This window comes from Varroa destructor, unplaced genomic scaffold, assembly GCF_002443255.2.
Source record: "Varroa destructor unplaced genomic scaffold, Vdes_3.0 BEIS01000007.1, whole genome shotgun sequence".
Lineage (NCBI taxonomy): Eukaryota > Metazoa > Arthropoda > Arachnida > Mesostigmata > Varroidae > Varroa > Varroa destructor.
This window is the reverse complement of record NW_019211460.1, coordinates 15474287-15495305: the sequence shown is the minus strand read 5'-3', so window position 1 is coordinate 15495305 and position 21019 is coordinate 15474287. Positions and strand designations below refer to the sequence as shown.

The 21019-nt window shown below is 40.7% G+C and overlaps 1 protein-coding gene across 3 annotated transcripts; it reads right to left on the bottom strand.

Moving 5' to 3' along the window:
- Positions 1-392: 392 nt before the first annotated feature.
- Miox (Myo-inositol oxygenase) lies at positions 393-14490 on the bottom strand. 3 transcript variants are annotated; one of them, XM_022813584.2, is made up of 7 exons: positions 14030-14490; positions 3557-3677; positions 2777-2884; positions 2394-2565; positions 1982-2117; positions 1239-1411; positions 393-995 (listed from the first exon to the last, which is right to left on the bottom strand). In XM_022813584.2, the coding sequence occupies exons 1-7, from the start codon at positions 14095-14097 to the stop codon at positions 820-822; spliced, it is 954 nt and encodes a 317-aa protein (XP_022669319.1). In that variant the 5' UTR covers positions 14098-14490; the 3' UTR covers positions 393-819. The 3 variants fall into 3 exon arrangements, with proteins under 3 accessions (XP_022669319.1, XP_086831253.1, XP_022669320.1); XM_086975127.1 differs by having other exon boundaries at positions 14025-14049; XM_022813585.2 differs by lacking the exon at positions 14030-14490 and adding an exon at positions 4118-4390.
- Between the last annotated feature and the right edge of the window lie 6529 nt (positions 14491-21019).

Here is a 21019-nt window from a genome sequence, read left to right as displayed (position 1 = left end):
TTGCAAAAATTCAATAGTTCCCGTAACCAATTGCAATGGCGGGAAATTTAGCTCGTAGACGCCAGCTTTAGCCAGATAATTAGTTTGCTTTGAAATACAGCCGTCTCGTGGTAACAGAGCATAGATTAAAATGGATTGGAGTTGTTTTTAGGTGCAACATAATTGTACGAGGCAAAGCTGCAACATATCACCTAGATCCCCTATAGAAATTCCCATATTTGCCTACCTAGTGATCTTAAAAAATATAGATGAAAGCACTAAGCTCGCCATTGGTCGATACCTGCATTTTACACTCGAGTTTGATTGGATTCTACTCAACAGTCTTCCATTGATAATCTTGCTAGGTATCGTTGATTAAACAACAGAAAATAGAACAGGGGAAAACTCATCGGTTGTCTAATTTTCACTGAAACGCATTTTGTTTTATTAATCACCCGCATTGCTTATCGTACTACTGGCATATCAAAGGCCATCCGCCTTAAAACAGGCTCAGAAGTGTCTTTCTCCATATATAACTGTATATACACAAATTCTATATAACGGATAAGTGTAACAGGCAGTAGTGGCGTTCCTATTTTAACTGTATGTACATTATCAGGCAAGATAGGGCTAACACAACCGGATATTATCGCAAACGCGACTGTCCAAGGTGGAGTCCCGAGGCCAAACTAGGCCAGCTGCGTCGTGTAGCGCTGATGCTTTACTTCGCCGGGTAGTTTGTACTGTTTCCTTGCCCACACCGTGTTGTCCTTTCGCGTTCATTTGAGGCGTACGCAGCTGTGTACACAGACATACGTCGATATCATCCTCGAGTCCAGCTTAGAAGGCCACCTCGCCCGGGATGTACTTATCGATGAGCCCCTGGTAGTATGGCATCAGCTCATCGATATTTGGTACATTATCGGTTTTGGTGTAAAGGTCAAATCTGTTGAATTCACGGACCCACTTGAGCATTTCACGGTCCTTGTCAGTCAACAAATAGTCGTAGTCACCGCCTGTAAGCGATAATAAGTAACATTAGAGCCGATAAATTCAAATGTGGGATTTCTTCGCTGATAACATTCCCGCGAGAGATGCCGCAAACGCATAACAATGATGATGAACCCTGTGAGCTTCCCTTGACGAGGGCTTGGCTTGCCAGTTTTTGGGTAAACATTTTCTATAAGCCTAGCTGACTTTTTCATCGCTCAATCACAGTTGAATCAACTAGACTATAAGACTAAACAGTATAGACTTACTAGTGTGGCAAGGGTAAAAGGAGTGGAACCGGATAACGTAGAAGGCTTCTTCGGGCAGAGTGCATCGGGGATGATTTCTGAGAACCATGTGCATGTACTCGTCATGTCCCCACGACATTAGAACGTTTTCCAGACCGCAGTTGCGTTGGTACATGCCCAATGGGGTGTTGTACCTAAAAGACAATAATTCGCGATTTGGCATATTTCGATGTATCTAAGTCGAATAGAGCGACGCCTAGGAGGCGTCACCTTCTAATAACGCTTATAATTGAGAATGATCTTAGTCCAGCGGTAACTTGGGTCATAGATAGACAGGTGCCCTATTCATTTGTTGCTTTGAAGGCAGATATACATCATCTGAAATTCGCTAGCAATGGACAAAATGAGATTCTGCTGGTAATTATTTGGCGTCCTCATCACCGGTTCACCTACCCGGAGTAAGCCGTTTTGTCAAATTTCAGCTAAAGCAGGCAAAAGATATGATATGGTAATATGATCTTATAGACCAATACTATCGCCTTTATAAAATGAATAAACGTACTCTAGCGTTTATCTAGCCGGGGTCATTGCCCTGGAGACAGATACAAAACGACCAAATATCAGACGTAGATACGTCTTCCATCATCGGCTTAACAGTACGGAAGTAGCAAGCACGATTAAAGAGCATGTTATTGACTAACCTTAGCTAGTCTTTATCAGCGATTCTATACTTTGGAAACAAAAGAGATACAATGGATACGAACTTCTCGTTCTCGCTGTCCGGGTTAAGGATAAAAGTAAAGTCCCGGTAGACGATTGACTTCGCAAACTGGCACCCGACTGGGAATGTGTCCCCCACGACCGCCCACTGTGGTTCATCGAAGAACGCCATCACCTTGCCTAATGAATACCACAAAGTAGATAAATGAAGTTACGGGGGTGTTAGAGAAGCGTCAAAACTCTGCGCGTTAAGCGAATCATCGGCGAAAGCAATGAAAACATGTCAGGTACGCTAAGCCAAGGGAAGCGTATTATACTGTTGTAGATTCGTTGAAAAATTCAGTGCAGATTCATAGTGGCCGTTTAGCAAGGCGACTTTTAGATTAACCCAAATTTCAGTTTGAGTATATCTAAGCACAGAGATTGCGATATTTCGCATTAAAATATACTATGTACCAAGGTCGTGAATTAGGCCGGTAAGGTGGAACCAGTCCTGCTCTGGATGCTTAGCGCGGATCTCTTCGGCGGTCTGGAAGGCGTGAACGATGTTCGGCATATCGACGTCGGGATCACTCTCGTCAATTAAATCATTCAGCTTCTCCAGTGCTTTCATAACGGGCATACGGATCTAATGATGAGATAAAATTAGATTTGTGTTTAAATTAGATTTGTGTGCCTTCATATATATATATATATATATATGTACCTCAAATGATACCTGCTTGGGTGAGTATCGATCATTATTATCGAATTCTTCAGAAGAAGTTCTCACGACGCCCAAGTGATCTTTCGGATATGTGCGTGCCACAACAACAAAACCGCATCGCAAAAGTAGTTACCTTATCGAAACGGCCGTATTCCTCACGCTTTTTCATGACAAAATCCACCGTCTGGTACGTGTGCATCTTCAAGTAGGTCTCGAAGACTCGCTTCTGAACCGGATCTTCCTACAGGCAGCAATTGCAAATCAAGGTTTGAAAAATGAAATGATTTGTAGATAGAGCGAAACTTCGAATGGATGAAGTGGAGATATTCGACGTATCCCATAGTGATATTTTGTAGCCGTAACTAGCTAATCCGGCCGTGGAACATCAAGAACTGCTAACGAACGTTTACCTTACTAAGATAATTAATCTTTTACTGCTACTCTCCAAACTGGATACTGTTTTTTGGAAATAGTGTTTTGTCTGAAACAGGCTTGGTGCTAGGAAGACCTCGTTAAACTATCGAGTAAAATTATTTTATTAAAGAGTATTAGATATTGTCATTGTTTTTAGCGCTGATGCTTCGTCGAATTAGTAGAAATCGACCCCAAAGGCAAATGATGCAAAGACTCAACGTGTGAGCACAGTTACAGGATATTCGGGGACAGAAAGCGAAATACTTTTGGTCTGAAGTCAAATTCATTCGGCCGTTGCTTGGTCACTGGCTCGGGACGAGTAAAGGGAAGAAATCAGATTGAAATGATGTCACAAAATACGGCACTAAAGTTGCTTCAACAACAACGACGCCATTTGCGACGCCTCGGTAAAAACACCGTTCAGCGGCAAAGAGCTAAGAAATATCATAGTATTATAAGTCAATTTATTGCTTTGCTCGTCGACGAACGAGAAACTTACAGTGTTGATTGTGTATTTCCTGTACTGATTCGGGTTGACATCGGGCCGGTATTGCAATGAGGGATCAATATGATACAGCAGCTGCGGCTGCTCCATGGCTTGTGGGAAGCCCATACTGAAACTGCCAACATGAAGAACGTACAAGATAATTACAGTTTAATTGTCGGCAATTAGTCGCATCTTATAGAAAGCACATTCTTATTCAACTCAATTTCAGCATTTAAAAATTAGATCGCTGGAAAAATTTCGACGTTAGACGATCTAAATTTTTTGACTTTTTAATATCAAACCAAACCCTACCGCTCTAGACAAATGTGATCACCACTTTTACTGCAATGACCCATAAGAAAGTTCGAATCATCGCCTTCGGGTTATGTATTGGTACGCTTTGCCTCTCCCTGGTACGTATTACCAGGGAGAGGCAAAGCGAATTAATTTCTACAGACCCTGCAGACGTATAATCCAAATAGCTCATTCGAAAAAACGCACTACGTATTTCCGGAGTCACAAAACCCAATCGCTCTAACACGTCAATGTTTTCAACGAAATATTCGCGCTTACCTCAGTTTGTAGAACTTAGCTCAAGAAACCTATGAATGTCCTGTCAACCTCACGTGGTTTCGGCAACCCACTAGGTGTTATGGGTCAACTAGTTTCGCTCAACAAGTCGTAAGCTCGAGTTCACTATTTCGACTGTTGATTTGCTGATCGGCTGTGCGCGGTCTAAATAGTCAGGTTGCCCCGCGCACTCTCGACGGACATGGAGAGGATCTCACCAAACCCTCCGGAGGTGCGACGGGTTGTGGAAAGAGCGAGCTATTCCTTGGGATCCAGTAGCCTGCCGGCTCGAGACAAGCGACAAAATAGGGGAGCCAAGCCAAAAACGCAATTCCCCTGGGCGAGAAGGAGCGTAAGCAATGGGCGGCCACAGGGCAAGCACCGTGTTGGCTCGCAGTCATTCCCTGCCTCCGTGGGCGGCCAAGGTGAAAAGAATCAAGCGCCGTTACCCGTCAAAGGGAAGTAAACCATATGAATACGCATGTCGAGTCGCATAATTCCGTACAATACGAGATGACGAAAAGAAATGAATTGACCTTACGAAAAAGACGTCAGCAAGCAATGATACACAAATACGCAAAAGGGAAAACTAAATAAACAACTAATTAACTGCATATCGGTAGCGAGCATTCTGCTTATCGTCACGCTTTTCCGTGTCGTACAGATAAGATAGGCACAACTTTAGCCCGCTTAACTGTTACATTAGCGAATAATGAATTGTGCCTATCAATCGTTAGGGTATAGGGCGCATATATCGCGAGTTTTTCTCAGCTGTATTGGGCAGAAATTCAGCAAAAATCTCAATTTCCGTCTATTGTTGCTGCGTGTTCAATAATGTCGGCACCTGTTCTGCTACCGAACGGGAAAAGCCAATTTCGACAGTAGAAAAGCACTAAGAGTGGATAGAGGCTGACAGATTTTTTGTTACTGCACGCTCCTTTTTGACAATCACAATTTAGAAACGGACACAAAAAATAGTGGAGAATTCTATTAACGCAAACACATCTAATTGCTTTATAATAGTATGTAACATTTATATTCATATTGATTAACGGATATAAATATGTCTCTGCATTAATCTGCCAATAACATATACTCCACAACAAGCGCACTCGAATAAAGAAGACACCAATAAACTCTATCCAATATAATTTCTATATAAGTAACGCAATTTCCAATCTTCAATGAGAAGCGCCCTCCGTTGCGCCACCGCAGATACTTACACCCCCACATCTATCTCAAATGCAGCTGTGATTGATAAACAGTATTCATCACCATAGCGTCATATCGTCCAATTGAATATCATGATTTTCATTTTTGCCGTTTAGTTCGCGAGGCTTGCCCTTTCCTTCTTTTTGCTGTTTTCTCCTCTACCTCTCTCTCTAACTGAGTCCGCCTTCGTTGTAAAATGGCCAGCTCGACTCCTAACGCATTCGGGTGAAGAGGTCACTTAGCCTCACCAACTGAAGAGATCTCTTCAGTCACGGAACGTTTGCTAAAGTTAGCAGGCTAGCTAGCCAGCCAGACTGTATCTAGGCAAGGTGACGGGACCACCATTGGCCAGAGCAGGAAACAAGAGATCTCTTCAGCGACGAAGACGTCTACGGCGGCTAGTTGCTACCCACTCCTGGCTCTACGTCCACTATAGGTGTTGCGTTGTTTCAAGAGATCTCTTCAGAGGGCCTTGTTGTCCGCGTATGGACAACGTCTGGATTTCTCGCGCGGCGCCCGTGTGGAGGAACACTTGTCACTGCCGATGTCATCATCCACCACGAGCACAGCCGTGGTGTCATGGAGGATATCGAAGATCAGTCCCAGGCTACAAATCGACCGGACCTTCACAAGAGATCTCTTCTGAACCTGAAGAGATCTCTTAGAAATCGCTATGGCAAACAATACGTCAATATGTCGTTCGATTCGATGTTAACTGACGCTAGCTGACTGTTTTGCGTGTTGTTGGCGGCTGGTGTCGCGACGATTTCCTATTGATTCTGACAGTAACCCACCGTCACGTAGTCAGTCTGCAGGCTCCAGCTAGCAGATGTGAAATCTGCATACCAACAAATATTTTATCTGCCATTCGATACGAACCGCCGTCACCATATCGAACAAATTGCTAGCGCATATCTGTAGTTGAATAAATGTTATGGTTATGTTTGCAAACTCGATTCCAGGCACCATCCGGCTAAGTTACGTCTGCCTACTGCTAGACGCGCCAGTTTCTACCAGCTTTTCAAGGTGAATAATTTTGTCCTGCTCAAAAACGGCTAGCAAAATAAAACCTTTTGCTAAAAATAACAATTTATTATTTCATTGGAGAATGGTTTATGAGTACACAAACATCGGGCAATAATAATGATGCTATGTTTAATAACCATACGTCACTGCCTAGGCTGTTAATCATTATGTGAAGATATTAAGTATATACTGGACACGGCACCATGATTGAAACAAGCTCTGGGGGTCTGTCGGTCGTAACAAGTGGATGTTTGCTTGCCGTTCTTGGTTCTCAAAGAGAACTAGTTTTTCTACGACTGAACAACAAATATCCCATGGCGAATGACGATGCGCTGTTATCAGAATTTGGACGAAAATCGCCTATTAATCTATATCTTTGCGCTGAGCGAACTTCTACGAAGATACAATTTTTTGCTCAAAATCGACAGTCTACGTGATTGTCAAGTTTCATGCAGCTTCAAATAAGCAAAATTTAAAAAACCCGAGGCCAACCGGAAGCTTATTTTTTTTGAAGAGGGTTTTAGGTTTAAAGGGCTCAAGTTTATTAAAATGGTACAAACAACCATTCATTTTCGGATTCTTCGTACGAATGATTTGCCAGTTGAGTGGTCCCGATAAGTATTAATAGTTGATTTTTCAGAAACCTTTTGGTCTTTGCATTTCTTGAAATCGTGTTTGCTATCAGCCTAAAATTGAGTTTTCCCTATAAGGGACATCTTAACGAGCTTAAGCCTACCAATGTTGTTTGACGCTCGATTACTATTAAGAAATTATCTGTGAATTAAGGAAGGAATACTCTGAAAGTGATTGGTAAGCAATTAGGTCCCGAATCGAAATTGTCATTGAGGTGAAGGGATACATTGAATCTAGATGACCGTCATGAATCACTCTCCTGCTATACATAAGAACGTTGTTGAAAGATCTGTTTTTATTTAACTACAATCTTAGAAACAAGGCGTAAGACAGAGCCCCAATTAAGATACCGTACCCTGCAGCCGTAAACGCAGCTAAAAAATAGTCTTCCTATCATTAGGCAAACGAAAACTAGTCAATAATTTCTATCATATTTTTTGTATTTTCAGCTATATTATGGGTCATCAAAATAGCTCTAAACAACAGATACTGTACCGGTCCACAAATACTAAAAAATTCATGAAAATAATCGTCATTGAACCATCGATGTATATATAATTTTATAATACTTTTTGTATTTTTAGTTATGGTCATTTCTGCGCCGTTTCATAGTATTACGGTGATATTGTCAGAATAGAAGAAATTATGGTTTGTTAAGAGAAAAATTGTGCTGGTTGTGGGCGTTCCCTCTCTACGTTCTGAATTATCTCACTAGTTCCTTATTTTATTACTATTTAATATAAATATCCCACTTGTAAACTGAGTAATTACGCTGAAAAGCCTTATTTTTTTTTAAACAGGATATTTATTTCATAAATTGATTATAACGTTTCGGCGGTGTGCGTTGAGCCGCAAGGGCTGTGGATGCAAAGGTAAAATGACAGACCTTAATTTCATCTGTATTCGGATAAAAAATGCTATTTAGCTAACTTCGTAAGAACAATCGGAGTAGAACAAAGAATTAATTGATACTTTTATTTAAAAGGAAGTCATCAGAAATAATAAAATCTTTCGTTTTACTTATAGCGAGCTATCGTACAGATATCCCGACCGTAAATAAATCCAAATGTAAATAGACGAGCAAAAATGTCGCTATGTACTAATACTAACTACCAAAGAAGCTTAGCGAACCGAAAAATTTTTCCCTAGTTTTGAAATCTGCCACCAGAAATTTATCCAACTGAGGCTTTAGATTAAGTTTCTTTTATGTCCATATTTATGTGAATATAAAGATAATGGAGATAGCAGATGCTGAACTGAGATCTGGATAAACTTCGCAATATGAATGTCATAACCTTAATTGCTAAAAAAAATTGTCGTTTGCGAAAATTAACCTATTCCCTTAAAATTGAGAGTTGGGTAGTAGCCTAGGTACGCTACCTAATGCGGCTGATAGAGGACACTAAATCATGCATGAGAAATAGACTTCTTCTATGATCAGATAATATAATGGAATTGGATTTGCTCCAAAGGTAAGATTGAAATCTGCATCGAAGTCTCACTCAAAATTATTTATTCTAAAGACAGCGACGATAGAGATTTGATTGTCTCTATTGTAATTACAGAACGGTGACTTTCATAGACAACGGTGGGAACTTCTATAGCATCTGTACGGCAAAGGTTTCTTTAAACCCAGAATTACAGGTAAACAGCCACGTGTGAAAACGGCATATTGATCTAGCTAACAAAAACCTATGCATACATCACCTTCCACTTCAGATCCGCTCGCTATGGCAGTGATGCCAAATAGTAACGAATCGAGGAGCTTGCTGGTAAAATGCATGCCAAATGGAACATCAAAACGGATTTGACGGAAGGCGTACACCACGACAGAATAAAATTGCGCGACCGAAACGGAGCTACTATTTTTTGAGCATACGGAAACTACTTGAAATAGACCCTGACCGAAAGAGTCTGGAACCAGGACAGGCATCCTTAACTTTTATCATGCATGCAAATTTTAGCATGATACCTACCAAAAACTTTTTGTAAACAAGGATATATGCCCCTCCTCCTGCGATTCTGCCTTAACGAAAGAAATATCATCAATGATTAGCTGTCGTTTTCCCTATTTAAAATCCTGTTGTATACCTAGACAGAAAATGGATGCCACTTCCACGTATTGCGCTCGTAAGCTCTATTTTGACTGGAGCAAATTTCAAACGATCATAACTTTATGCCAGCGCCTGTGAGCGCGTAAACAATGGCCATTGTCCAGCTTCTGTGTTGGCGTCGCCATGCAAAGGTCGTGATGTCAAGATTGCGTTAAAGGAACCCGTTTTATCCAGATCACTGATTCGATCCGGCGAAACAAAAAAGCTTTCATGTTGTTGCAAAAATATTGACGTGGAACTGATTGAAAACGCGTGTACCTAAATTAAAAGCATACGTCCTTGACGTGTCGTCGATTTTTGTTGAGCATATATGTTGTATATAACACAACGCTTTACTCTTGATTTGCACAGTTGTAAGAAATACGATGGTTGCCCATTATACCTCTGCTATCGCTTGTATAATTAATTTTGAATTCATCCATATTCTCCATTTAATTAATAATACGCAATATAAATTGATAAATTTTCAATTTGGAACTTTGATTCTCGCCTCTTGTACTTCATGCCTTTTGCCCTCATGTTTTATCAACCCTTTGAGTTTCTGCGACTTGTGTCCCGTTATGGTACATATGCCGCCTTGAATAGTGACAAAAAGTTCTTTTTTCAAATTCGTGCGCCCGCGAATATCATCCCCATACGCAGACTTTTTGCCCACTTTTCTATTTACATATGAACCGTAATTGGTACTTGTACTAAAGATCTGCTCCACCTAAACCCAACACTGAAATGCTAACGTTCAGTTGGAAAGGACATAAGTTTACAATTAGCGAAAATGGAGTACGAAAAAAGTAGATGCCTCAGTTGAAGTAACTTAGACTTAACGTAAACTTAGCTTTTTTTCTCAACTCTACGTCTTTTTCGATTGCAAGTTTCCTATATTCAGTGCATGAACCGTCGCGTCTCTAATTTAACCTTCACAAATATGAAGTACCTAGTGGATGGCGTCCTCATGAGCATACTACCAATGCAATTTCAGTGCGAAATCATATAGAATGTATTATTCTGTTGTCATAAGAGACAAATTTATCGCTCACAGCGATAAATAAATAAATTATGAAGATAATAATAATAATAAATACGAGTTTAAATCGTGCAATGTATAATTTTTTTTATTTATTTTTTCAAGTATCACCAAACTATGTTTTCGTTAGTTTTTAGGTGATGGAGAAAAAATTTTAAATAAGAAAACGTTAGCCCGACAAATTAAGTTATTTCACAGTGGCGTATGTGGCTGTATTTTATGCACCAGTTCATCCCGTAAGCGGCAAACGTGACATCCATATGCACGTTCTTCACGCCAAATTCATACTTAAAAAATCCTACATTCAAATTGCCGTAACTCAATTTTTCCACAAGTGCATAAGCATATTATCTCAGACTATAGGGTATTTAATATGAAAATAGATAAATCGTAGTCTAATTACTTTTAGCAAATGGACTGTATTTAAGGGTGTTGTAACGAAGTCGTTTTCTTCGTTACAATTTAGCTTTCCTTTTTTTCTAGGGGGCAAATCTGGCGACGATATAATCCACGGGTGAATTAACTAGATGAAGTTAACTAGGCAACGCAAATGAGTTGAACAATTGAAAATGAGATAGTTTTTGGAGACTTAGTGAAGCATGTATCATACAACAAACTTTGCGTAATGGCATTTATTGGAAAGTTATGTTTTGGTGCTACAATTATACCTAAGTACTTGAACCTAAGTATTTCGAGTTTCACGGCCGGCACCGCCATTAGACGTTCGGCCAGACGGCTGGTTCTTAGCACGGAACGAAATGTGTCTATGATCGGCTTCAAACAAACCACCACGTCTCTTTAAGCTCAGTAAGAAAGTACGCTACCCATCAAGCCATCACTGGGACGGGGTTATAAGACTGTCGTATGGTTCTGATTAAAAGCAAACCATTAGAGGAATAAGGGCCCCAAATTGATGAACTCCAGAATCAGACTGTGAACCGTGATTTCAAGCACGAAACTGACCAAACTGCATAGAATCTTGTGCACGTAATCCCTTTATCTATTTGCTTTACGATCTCTTTTTTTAAATCGTTTCAAATATTAAAATAAGCACAATTAAGGTTTCTACTTTTATTCACAAGAAAGCACCGGTCATCAAGTTTCTGTATGAAACGAGCGATTGTCAGTCGACCAGCTTACATGAAGCCTGGTTAGGTATGGTTACCCATTCCTTTTACTTCAAATCTATATAGGATAGTTTTACATTCTATTGTATAAAAATTGGCATTCTTTTTTAGCCGGATTATATTTGATGGATTATCCAATGTCGTACTTAACTCTGGTTTGGCCATCTAAATATGTCTTTTGCCTTCTGCCTCTAAAATATTTGAGGGAATGCAGTCTTCGACAAATAATCAAAGCTTCACTGCACCATCTTCTAGCCTGTTTGACTATCTCGCCATTATAATGACTGCAAACTGAAAAATTTGCGGTGATCTAGATTCGAACCTGGACATAGGCACGCTCCATGCTCAAAGTGCGTCATCTGAAACAACATCTAAGGGTTTGAATAGGCCATGTTAAACTTGTCAAAGTATTGATGTTAAACTTTTTTTCTCGCTATGTTTTATGGCTTAAGCGTGCTTAAACGGTCCTTGAAAAATATATATTTTAGATGGGAGACAAGAAGTGCTTAGCACGACAATATTTGGTGGGTCAATCGCATGCATTTGCGCGAAAGCCTGTGTCCGAAAAAAAAAAAACTATTTTAAAAGAAAATTCGGAACATTTGAAATTACCGGTACGTATTTTAACGTTCCTAAAATCCCAGGCAAGAAATAGGAGACTGCTAATGAATTTATGGGACATGCGCAGATCTTTCATTTGTTTAGCCTAAATTACAACATTCTATTGCAGTTTCGGGCAGTCGGATTTACAATCTCTATAGTCCTATGATACTAACGGTTACTGTAATCATTCAAATGATTTTATTGCCTACCTTGTAAGATGCCTATAACGTAGTAATTTGCGTTGTTGCTGTTGCTGTTGTAACATATGTGAAGCGAAAACGGTCCAGCTGTGCAAACATTTTCTCAAGAGTTTACCTCGCCCTGTACATAGAGTATTTGTGATATAATAGTGCATGCATGTGTTCAAGAACTTAACTACCAGGATCCTATAAGCGAATATGCAAATTTTTCGATTTAAATTTTCTTCAATTATAGTGTACCTTGCAAATAATCCCTAACTAGTACAATACATTGGCTTCTTTACTAACGGCACCCCAAAGATAGGTTTTTTGCTGTGCAACTAGAAAAAGTCATATGAAATATGGTTGACACCCGGATGAAAACATAGTTTGCGCTTTTGTTGACCACTTGCAGCAACTCTGACGCAAGAAAATCGACTAAGCCGGCCTGTCGAGACGTTTCATTTTTATTTTTGGCTGCGCGAATATCAAGTTGCAGGCTGCTGGTCATGTTTGAAACATCATTCGTCCTTGTGTGACACTTCGTAAGAGTAGTGGCCTTTTTTGATAGCGGGAGGTTTGCTGCGCTAGAGAATGTGATTGGCTATTAGAAAAGATAACCGCGGGAATCTAAACATGAGATAGATGTGCTGATGCCCAGATAGGACAGATAACTGTGTTGAGACTGTGTTATCGAAGAAGATACGCTTGTCACCCCCCTAGGCGCGCAGTTTCAAACATCGACAGAATAACAGGCAGACGGTCATGCAGTCAGCGGATACATAAGGTTGCCAGTACGCTCGAATATGCATCAGCCGACGGCAACAAGATAACAAATTATCTAGCCTTTTTGCGCAACTTAGCTAATGGTTAATGCATATTGGTGGTTCAGCATAAAATCGCTGAGTAAGGTGCTAACTGTTCTAAAATTTCAGCAAACGAATACGATCAAGTTCTGTCTATTCACTGTTGTATCAATCGTACGCTAATGGGCCTTACGTGACACGATAAATTTATGTACAGCATTTAATAAGCAAGTACATTTGCAACTAAACATGTGCTAAATAATGGTATAAAGCCTGTAGTAGTAACTAATGGCTAGAACGAGTATAATCAATTTAGAGGAAAAAGTGCATTGAGTGGTACTTGTGTGATTTGCGTGAGATTGACAAAGAACACAAGTGTCGTAATTCTATGAGTGATTGCGAAGTTCAGTGGGTTTCCATGGTGTCCCCTCGTAAACGAAAAAAAAGTTGTTTTCCTCTGTCTGCTAATAAATGTCTAGGTACTAAGGTGCGCTTCCGCCAGACAGCGAGAAAAGCTCTAGAAGAAAGAAGGGGGCTTTAAGGGGCGGTAAACCTTGCCTAAAATCCCAATAATTGTTGACCGCAAGGCAAGAGGCAGGAACCGTTTGTAGTGAAGCCACTAGGTAGAATACTTAACTTAGAGAAAAAAAAAAGCTTGATTTCTCTGATATACTAATGGACAATTGCAGAGAATATATGTAAATACATTCAAAATATCCTGGCAACAAAAACCTCGCTGAGTTAAGCCTCAATTAAAATAAGCTATACAGAATTTGTCGAAAGCTTTAAGAGGGCGTTCAAGTTATATACTGAATATGTTTGTATCCCGGAGCTCGATCTCGAAGCTACTGATTGATTTTTTTCACTCGCCACGCACACTAAGGTAAAGCTAATATAATTTCGGTCAGCATGCGTGCGGAACATTCAACGTGTAGCGGGTGCGATTCCTACGCTGTTTTGGTAATTATGTACAACTAAAGCCCAGTAACGTATTTTCTCCGTTCTTTAAACAACAGAGAAATGGCAGCTGAGTGTCCGGATGAAGCATTGTTTGTGGATAATCTAAACATCTACGTCGAATCTTGTATAGCAGCGTTGAGGGACTTTAGCAAACGCGGATACGGATTTTATGCGTGCGGCATGCAGTTCGTAACAATAAATTGTCATGCAGGCCCGAAAGTTACCTCACCTCACCTAGATATTAGAATTAGCTCCATCTTGCGCGCCAAAGTCACCTCGTTGTCGATGAATGTTTCCTCCATGGCTTTGCGCAGCGACCTGAATATCCTCTAGACAATCATGCTGCCTTTAATTGGGTAAATCTCTGGATGCTTTAGAACCTTCTCAGAGCAGTCGCACCGACGTAGCTTGTAGAGTTCCAGTGCCGTCTGGAGAACAGACTAATCAAATCTGGACGACCACTTTTTTCGAAAGCAGGGACGTAGTCGTGAAAGCCGATGACGGAGTCCGAACTCAAGCGCTGGTAAAATGGATTGCTTTGTTTCTCACAATGCCGAATCCCATTGAACGGCGGTTCTGGAGGATTTCATGATGGATGACCCCAAAACGAAATTTCCATAACCGGTGATACACAGCCGTGATCCTAGCTTCATTATTATGTTGCCTGAGGACTATACGCCCTCATCCATGCTCTGTCGGAGACGTAATGAACGGATAGGCTCGGCAAATTGATCCAAAAAGGTGTCCAGCTACCGCGGGAAAGGAGGCGATGGAAAGAAGGATTCCGCCAATGAGCCATGCGGTGTATGGCCTCAACTTGGTAAACAGTTTTGGGTTCTAGAACAGCGTTAAAGAATCTCGAAGGGTCTAGAACCTCAATAAAGAAACATAACTAGAATGCATCCCAAGTGAAATCACTTAGCTAATCACTATGAGATTAGCCTAAATAAACCAATAAAATTTCATTTGATTTCTATTAATTGTACTAATTCGACACTCCGTGTATGCGGGTAGAAAAAATTAAAAAGGAATATAGGGACTACGTTGCGTTTTGTACGAATCTAGCCGAGTCTATAAACCCAACTAGATTTAACTTAAGCAAACGAGTGTACCAGGACAAGCCTCCAGCGCGCTTGTTGGCAGCGACGCCTTCTCTAGTTTAAAACTCCTACGAGAGTTACATGGATTACAGCATCGTAGTGACTGCAAGCACCTGACTAAGGATTTTTAAAAAATAGTAGACTTATAATTGGGCTGACCATCGGAAAAGATGGATTTACGGTTAGGGTAAATCGATCGCCAGTAATGGGAAATAAATAGGTCACCAGTCCAGAAATTGGTCTTATACAATATTAATGCAGCCTGGACGTAGAACTTGAACTATTTCCTATTGAACTATTGATTCAACCATCGATCGACCATAATCTAGGCAGCAGAGATCGACTTTGTTACGATATTCTTAAAAGTGTGTGCGGTCATTTATTTGAGCCTGTATACATTACCTTTCCGTTGGCCAACCCTAGGACCTTGCATGAACAGTGAAAAACTATTTTTTAGATTATCGTTATTTCGAAACTGAGATCAGATCTGGCATCATGATTTGTTAAACACAGACACACACACAAAAAAAAAAACAAATTTCTGGACCAACAGGACGTGTAGGTTACTAGCACGCTTATGAAAGTTCCCGGCCAAGTTTTGAACGCGTAACTAACTTTTAAGGTCCACTTCTAAAATTCTTGCCATGGATGAAAATGGAAGAATTGGTACATTCATACAGCACTGAAACTTTGAAATTTAAAGCGGGCCATGAGAAGACAAGCGCTTGAAACGTTATTTATTTAGGTTGTTCAGTGTTCAAAGAGGTCATGATGGCACATATCAGGTCGCACCGAGGTATCTATCCAGACATCGGCTGAATACAGGCCTTGACGCGCTCGCCACTACTCTGATTATGGATGACTAAAATTGGCAAGATTCATGACCATGACTTAGACTATTTTTTCTGAAGAAATTATGAGCTAATGCATTCTATATTGCTAAAACTACCACCTATTAAAGTATCCCATATTACAAACGTCTACTGAGTGGACTTGGGGGTGCATTATTCGCGTCCCGGTGCCATGTCCCGTCATGTTGACCGCACTTTATTGCGCGTGGATTCTTCTGACCTAGCCTAAAATTGTTTATCAGCCTTTTTCCGAATCGGCTAAAGCCCGACAGGGAATTAGCTGAGTCGGAAAGGATGAACTGAGCCACAAATTTTGCTAACAACTCCAAAACTCCTAGCGGTCCTTTTGACTAGTGCTACCAAAGCACACCACATACAGCTTCACTGCTCAAAATCTAGGAGAAATAAAAAGGGCTGCAAATAAAAAAGGTAGCAAACAAAAAAGAAATTCAAATATAGGGATTGTACATTTCATTCATTCTAGAAAGTAAATTGCTTTTATCAGTATTAGCAGAGGTTTTGTTTATATCAGTTACTGGGATTACCCTTGTACTAATGCTGTTATTGCTAATTGGAAATACATTTTCTATGAAATTTTTCGCTTAGCCTGTCTGGCCTTGAATTGGAGCAGCTAGAAATGATCGCATTTGGCCCTCATCATCCCAGAAGCTCGTTTTGCATTTTAATTCTTTATTCATTCAAAACCTTTCGAACAAAGTTCCGTATCCTATGCTTCGTACTGTCTCACCTAAGCAGTACTTCAGACAGCTGTTCAGGTGCTAATCGTTGTTGCTTTTTCCCACATCCCTGGCTCATTGTTGGGATTGTTAACGAACAATCGTCGTCTTCGAGTTCGCTCATTTTTAATCTACCTATTCGTATGCTTATTACAGATATGCTTGAATATTTATTAATATTTCATTGATAGTTAGGTAACACGCTTGGTAATATTTTTTTTTTGTTTTTTCCGAGCAGCAGATGTTTACTAAATTACAGGCGGCAGACGTGTTTGTTTTACAACCGTTGAACGGACTCGATTATGGTCAGTAGTGATAAAATTGGCCTGTGTCATAGTCAAATCGTATGGCCTTTTGGGTACGATCCCATCGATATATGTGCGCTTTAGACAGTCTCTCGCTGTTCGCGATTTCAAGGTTTTTTTTCTCGTTGCAGCTTGTTTTGCCAATACGACATACAACTGCGCTTATTACCCACGCTCATTGCCACTGTAAGAGGATCTTAGCTGCGTGCGGTTCGCTATATTCATAATAACTGACGCTCTTCTCTTCTATTGCACAAATGCATATGCTTCTACCTTCTATTTTATTGGGCTACCGAGGGCCCGAGGTGTCAAATGCCCACCCATACTAAGACCTCGAGGTGCCCTCGAGATTGTCCACAGTCTCTGTGAGCGATTAACTCCAATTCACCTTTACACTGACTCACGCCTTCCTTTCCCCAACCACTGCCTATAGCAGGGTTATTTAGAACTGCACGAACGTACCGCGGACTTATCCCGGTAACCGTGCCGCGGTCTCACGTGATACCGCCTGTAATTCGGCGCTTCCCGAACCAGTACCAGGTATAGGGCACCATCTACGACAGGCAAAGCGGCAGATTGGCGGCCAGCCTCGGTGAACCTTGAACAACAAAAGCGGCCAGCGATTGCGTTCATTTTCGTTTATCCTATGTCTCTCTGTTTTTTTTTTTTATCCTTGTCGTCGAAGTCTGCTTCGTTTGGTGGGGCTTTTTCTCCCGGTCTGCCAGGAGCCAGCATTGCCGATCTCAACCGGTTACCCCGCCACGCGAGAGGGTTGCTGCGGTATTTGACGGCAGCGAGGTTATCTCGCAAGTAAATTTATGCCATTGTCACTGGCGAAAACCGATCCGTGGATTTGCTATATCATCGTCTAACGTGAAACATTGACTGTCGGGCGGGTTTGCGATATCTCTCGCGAAGCGGTTTGTGTCATCGTTGTCGAGAGCAACAAATCATCATCGCTGCATGAGGTTAATATTGAGGGTAGAGTCGAGATCAACTTTGTGTAGATGCACACAAAACAAAAACACGGAACGTAAGGTAACAGTAATACTGAAGCGTGTTTTTAAAAAAGTGATGCATGTCCGTGTGAGGCGGTGTGAATGTGTGAAGCACGACCATAGACAGGACTCGTACGTCCTAAAGTGCACGTCTACTGTGGAAGCCCTATAGGGAATGCAACGCCATTGATCAACTCAATATGATATTGCGAAGAGCGCAATTGAATCGAAAGTACGCAGCGTAACGTCAGCAAACGCAGACGCTTATATGGAACTTCGTTTATTATTCTCTCAGCATTAATTGCGTAATAATCAACTTGCGGCATTGTGATAGAGATGACTTTCGTGAAAAATGGTAATTTACTAGGACATTGCACTCTATGACGTTGCATGGCGACACAAAAGATTTAAGCAATCCGTAATAGATAAGACGATGAAATGCGCTCAAAGAGGAACGAACTCACTTCTGAAGCAAATTTAGGAAGTTACTAACACTTTTTGTAGTTTTTATTGTGTTCCATTGCGGTTTTTGTACCTGAAAAGGTTGCTTAACACCCTGCGCATATGTAATATGCGAAGATGTTGACACGAATTAGATCTAACTGCGCAGTCCTTCCATCTCCGTCAATGATCATATCTTGGGTTGCTTGTAAATCTCGTACCTTACACACTTATCCACCGTAAAACAAACAAGAGTTTCTCTGTGAAAATTCGACGTAAAGTCACACCCATTCCTGCAAATCTCGCTTTCATATTTGTTATAGCAGACGCCACTGTATCTGTCTATTCATGATTGAGTATATCTTGACCTCCTTCTTGGCGCCAACCTGTCGTGCGGGCAAACGTCGATAATCGAGGCGCGCGACTCGTCATCTCCTCCTATGACAGCGATCCCCATGAAGGAATTTTAAAGGAAAAATTGTCTTCTTTAGCAAACGGCTCGAATCTTCTCGATAGATGCACAGCTATTTATCGACCGCTTCATATTAACAAGAGCATTCATTGGAAAGGACTAAAAATGGAAACCTATAAAATAATAAACACTAATATTTGCTTAAGTTAACTAACACAAATTCATTTTTATTGATTCACATAAACCTTTTTTTCAACTGTGCGCAAAGCAAAAGCAGATCGAGATTATCAAGCATTCACCGCTTGTAAATGTATCTGTTAAACAATTGACGAGATTTATTTAATTATTAAGATTAATAGGACGCGTGCCCAGCGTGATACAATCAAGGTGGTATCATTGTTTATATTTAAGCGGGTATCCATTTTCATAGTTCGGGTAACACTGATAGCATTAAAGTGGCTCCTGTTAGCTACACTTTGGCATTAACCGCCGGTGTCTATAGGCTGGACACATGGAATAAGACTTGCACTTGATAGGAAAATGTTTATGACAAATTCAGCCAAGAGAAAAATAGCCGTCACGAAAATAATAGTTTGATCAAATACTCTTTGACTATAGCGCAGCTAACATGATGTGAACTGTAAGATATTACGTAAGAATAACTCGATCTGCTATACCCGTTGAAAAAATAAGCTCATACGATCCTACTGGCAACCGTTGTGACGACTAACCTACGTTTTAAGTCTCTCCTATCGGTGAACTCTTATCGATACGTGCCTTCCGATAATCGGATTCTCCTCATAACCTTAGAGCTCATGGTCTAATCGTTTCACTGATTTTACAAGCTTATAAATATGGGGCGTATAACGTCTCCGCAACACTGTCGGGCTGGGCAAACCGAAGTAAGCTGCAAATGCCATGATCGTTTCAATATGTCTTATGCAAGCTTCTTGTTATAGATCATTAGTCGGGTACGGTACATATAGGCATCTTTATATTTTTTTCAAGCGTGAACAGTGTTATGAACAAGAATCACAGATAAATTCTCAAGCCTGTCGTTTCCTAATCTTTACGGTAACAATTCGCTGTAAAATTTGATAACTGCTAGTGGCTCTTTCCGCATGGCTTCGTGTCCTGATAGCAACACCAATACTCAACAACTTCTAGAAGCAGCAGCTAGACACATAATACGCCCCCACGTATTACCCATATAGTTCCAGTTTTCATACAGGTGTCCCATGTATCATACCATTATTCAACCACTATTATTCTTTTCGGATTTGCCTCACCTCCCCCTGCCGCCGACAGCATACGCTGAAGAATGGGCTACTTCGCCCCGTTCGTTAGCCTGACTATTATTCGGCATATCATTAAAGCCGGGTTTGGGACGCGCGATAAATTCAAACGTTCTTAAACGTAAGGTCAGCACCATAAAAAAGGGTCAAAGCAAATTTAGCAGACAGCAAATGCGATAGTGGCGACAACAACAACAACAACAACAACATTGGAATCGATGTGAGAAATGGATGACGATGGTGCGCCGAAACGATTAGCAGTGCTAATAATCATTCCTCGAGAATCGCTGCTAACCGGAATGAACGACCTCAGTGGCGCCCTCCTGAAAGCAGCATCGGCATTATAAAGCGATGACAGGGAGAAAGTTGTCCTGGCAAGGTGACGTTGATCGAAGTTGTAAGTTTCACACGTGAGCTAATGTTATTGCACTACAATAGCATGTACAATAACGATGAAGAAAGAAAGGCTCGATTCAAACGGAAGATTTCATTCATTAGGTATAGAGCAAATTTGCGAATATGGTCTTTAAAGTAAATTTCGCTCGTTTTTTTTTATCAATATGCTATTCTCTTCCTGTAAATAAGCCGTTCGTGGATGACGATGGCTTACGGCTCACCAGCTTGCATTTTATATCTAGTTATCACATAAATTCGTACTGTCATTAAGTGTGAGAATGCCTTATAAGACACGTTTGAATTTACATAAACGATTGCTGGTTGCTTCAACTGTCGAAATATATGTGGTATGCATCAGCCCTCTGGTCTCTGACCAGACAACCATTTTCCTTTGAACAAACAAAAAATTGGTGGATGTTTTTGAGTGCGTTGAACTTGTAAGTAAATACAGATATGATACTTCTCACCTAACGACACGTGTACATACATATATGTATATATATATATATTTTTTTTTTTAATTTCATTATCATCGCATTGAAATACAGACCCCTATGTATGTGTGCGTTCAAGCTAAACCGTAAGCACCTACACACTCAATCCCCTCAGTCCGCATGAGGTTGTTGTCGCGCTTAACATGACCACTGGGAATTCCGGATAGCGACTCTTGCGGAACAGGGACATAACGT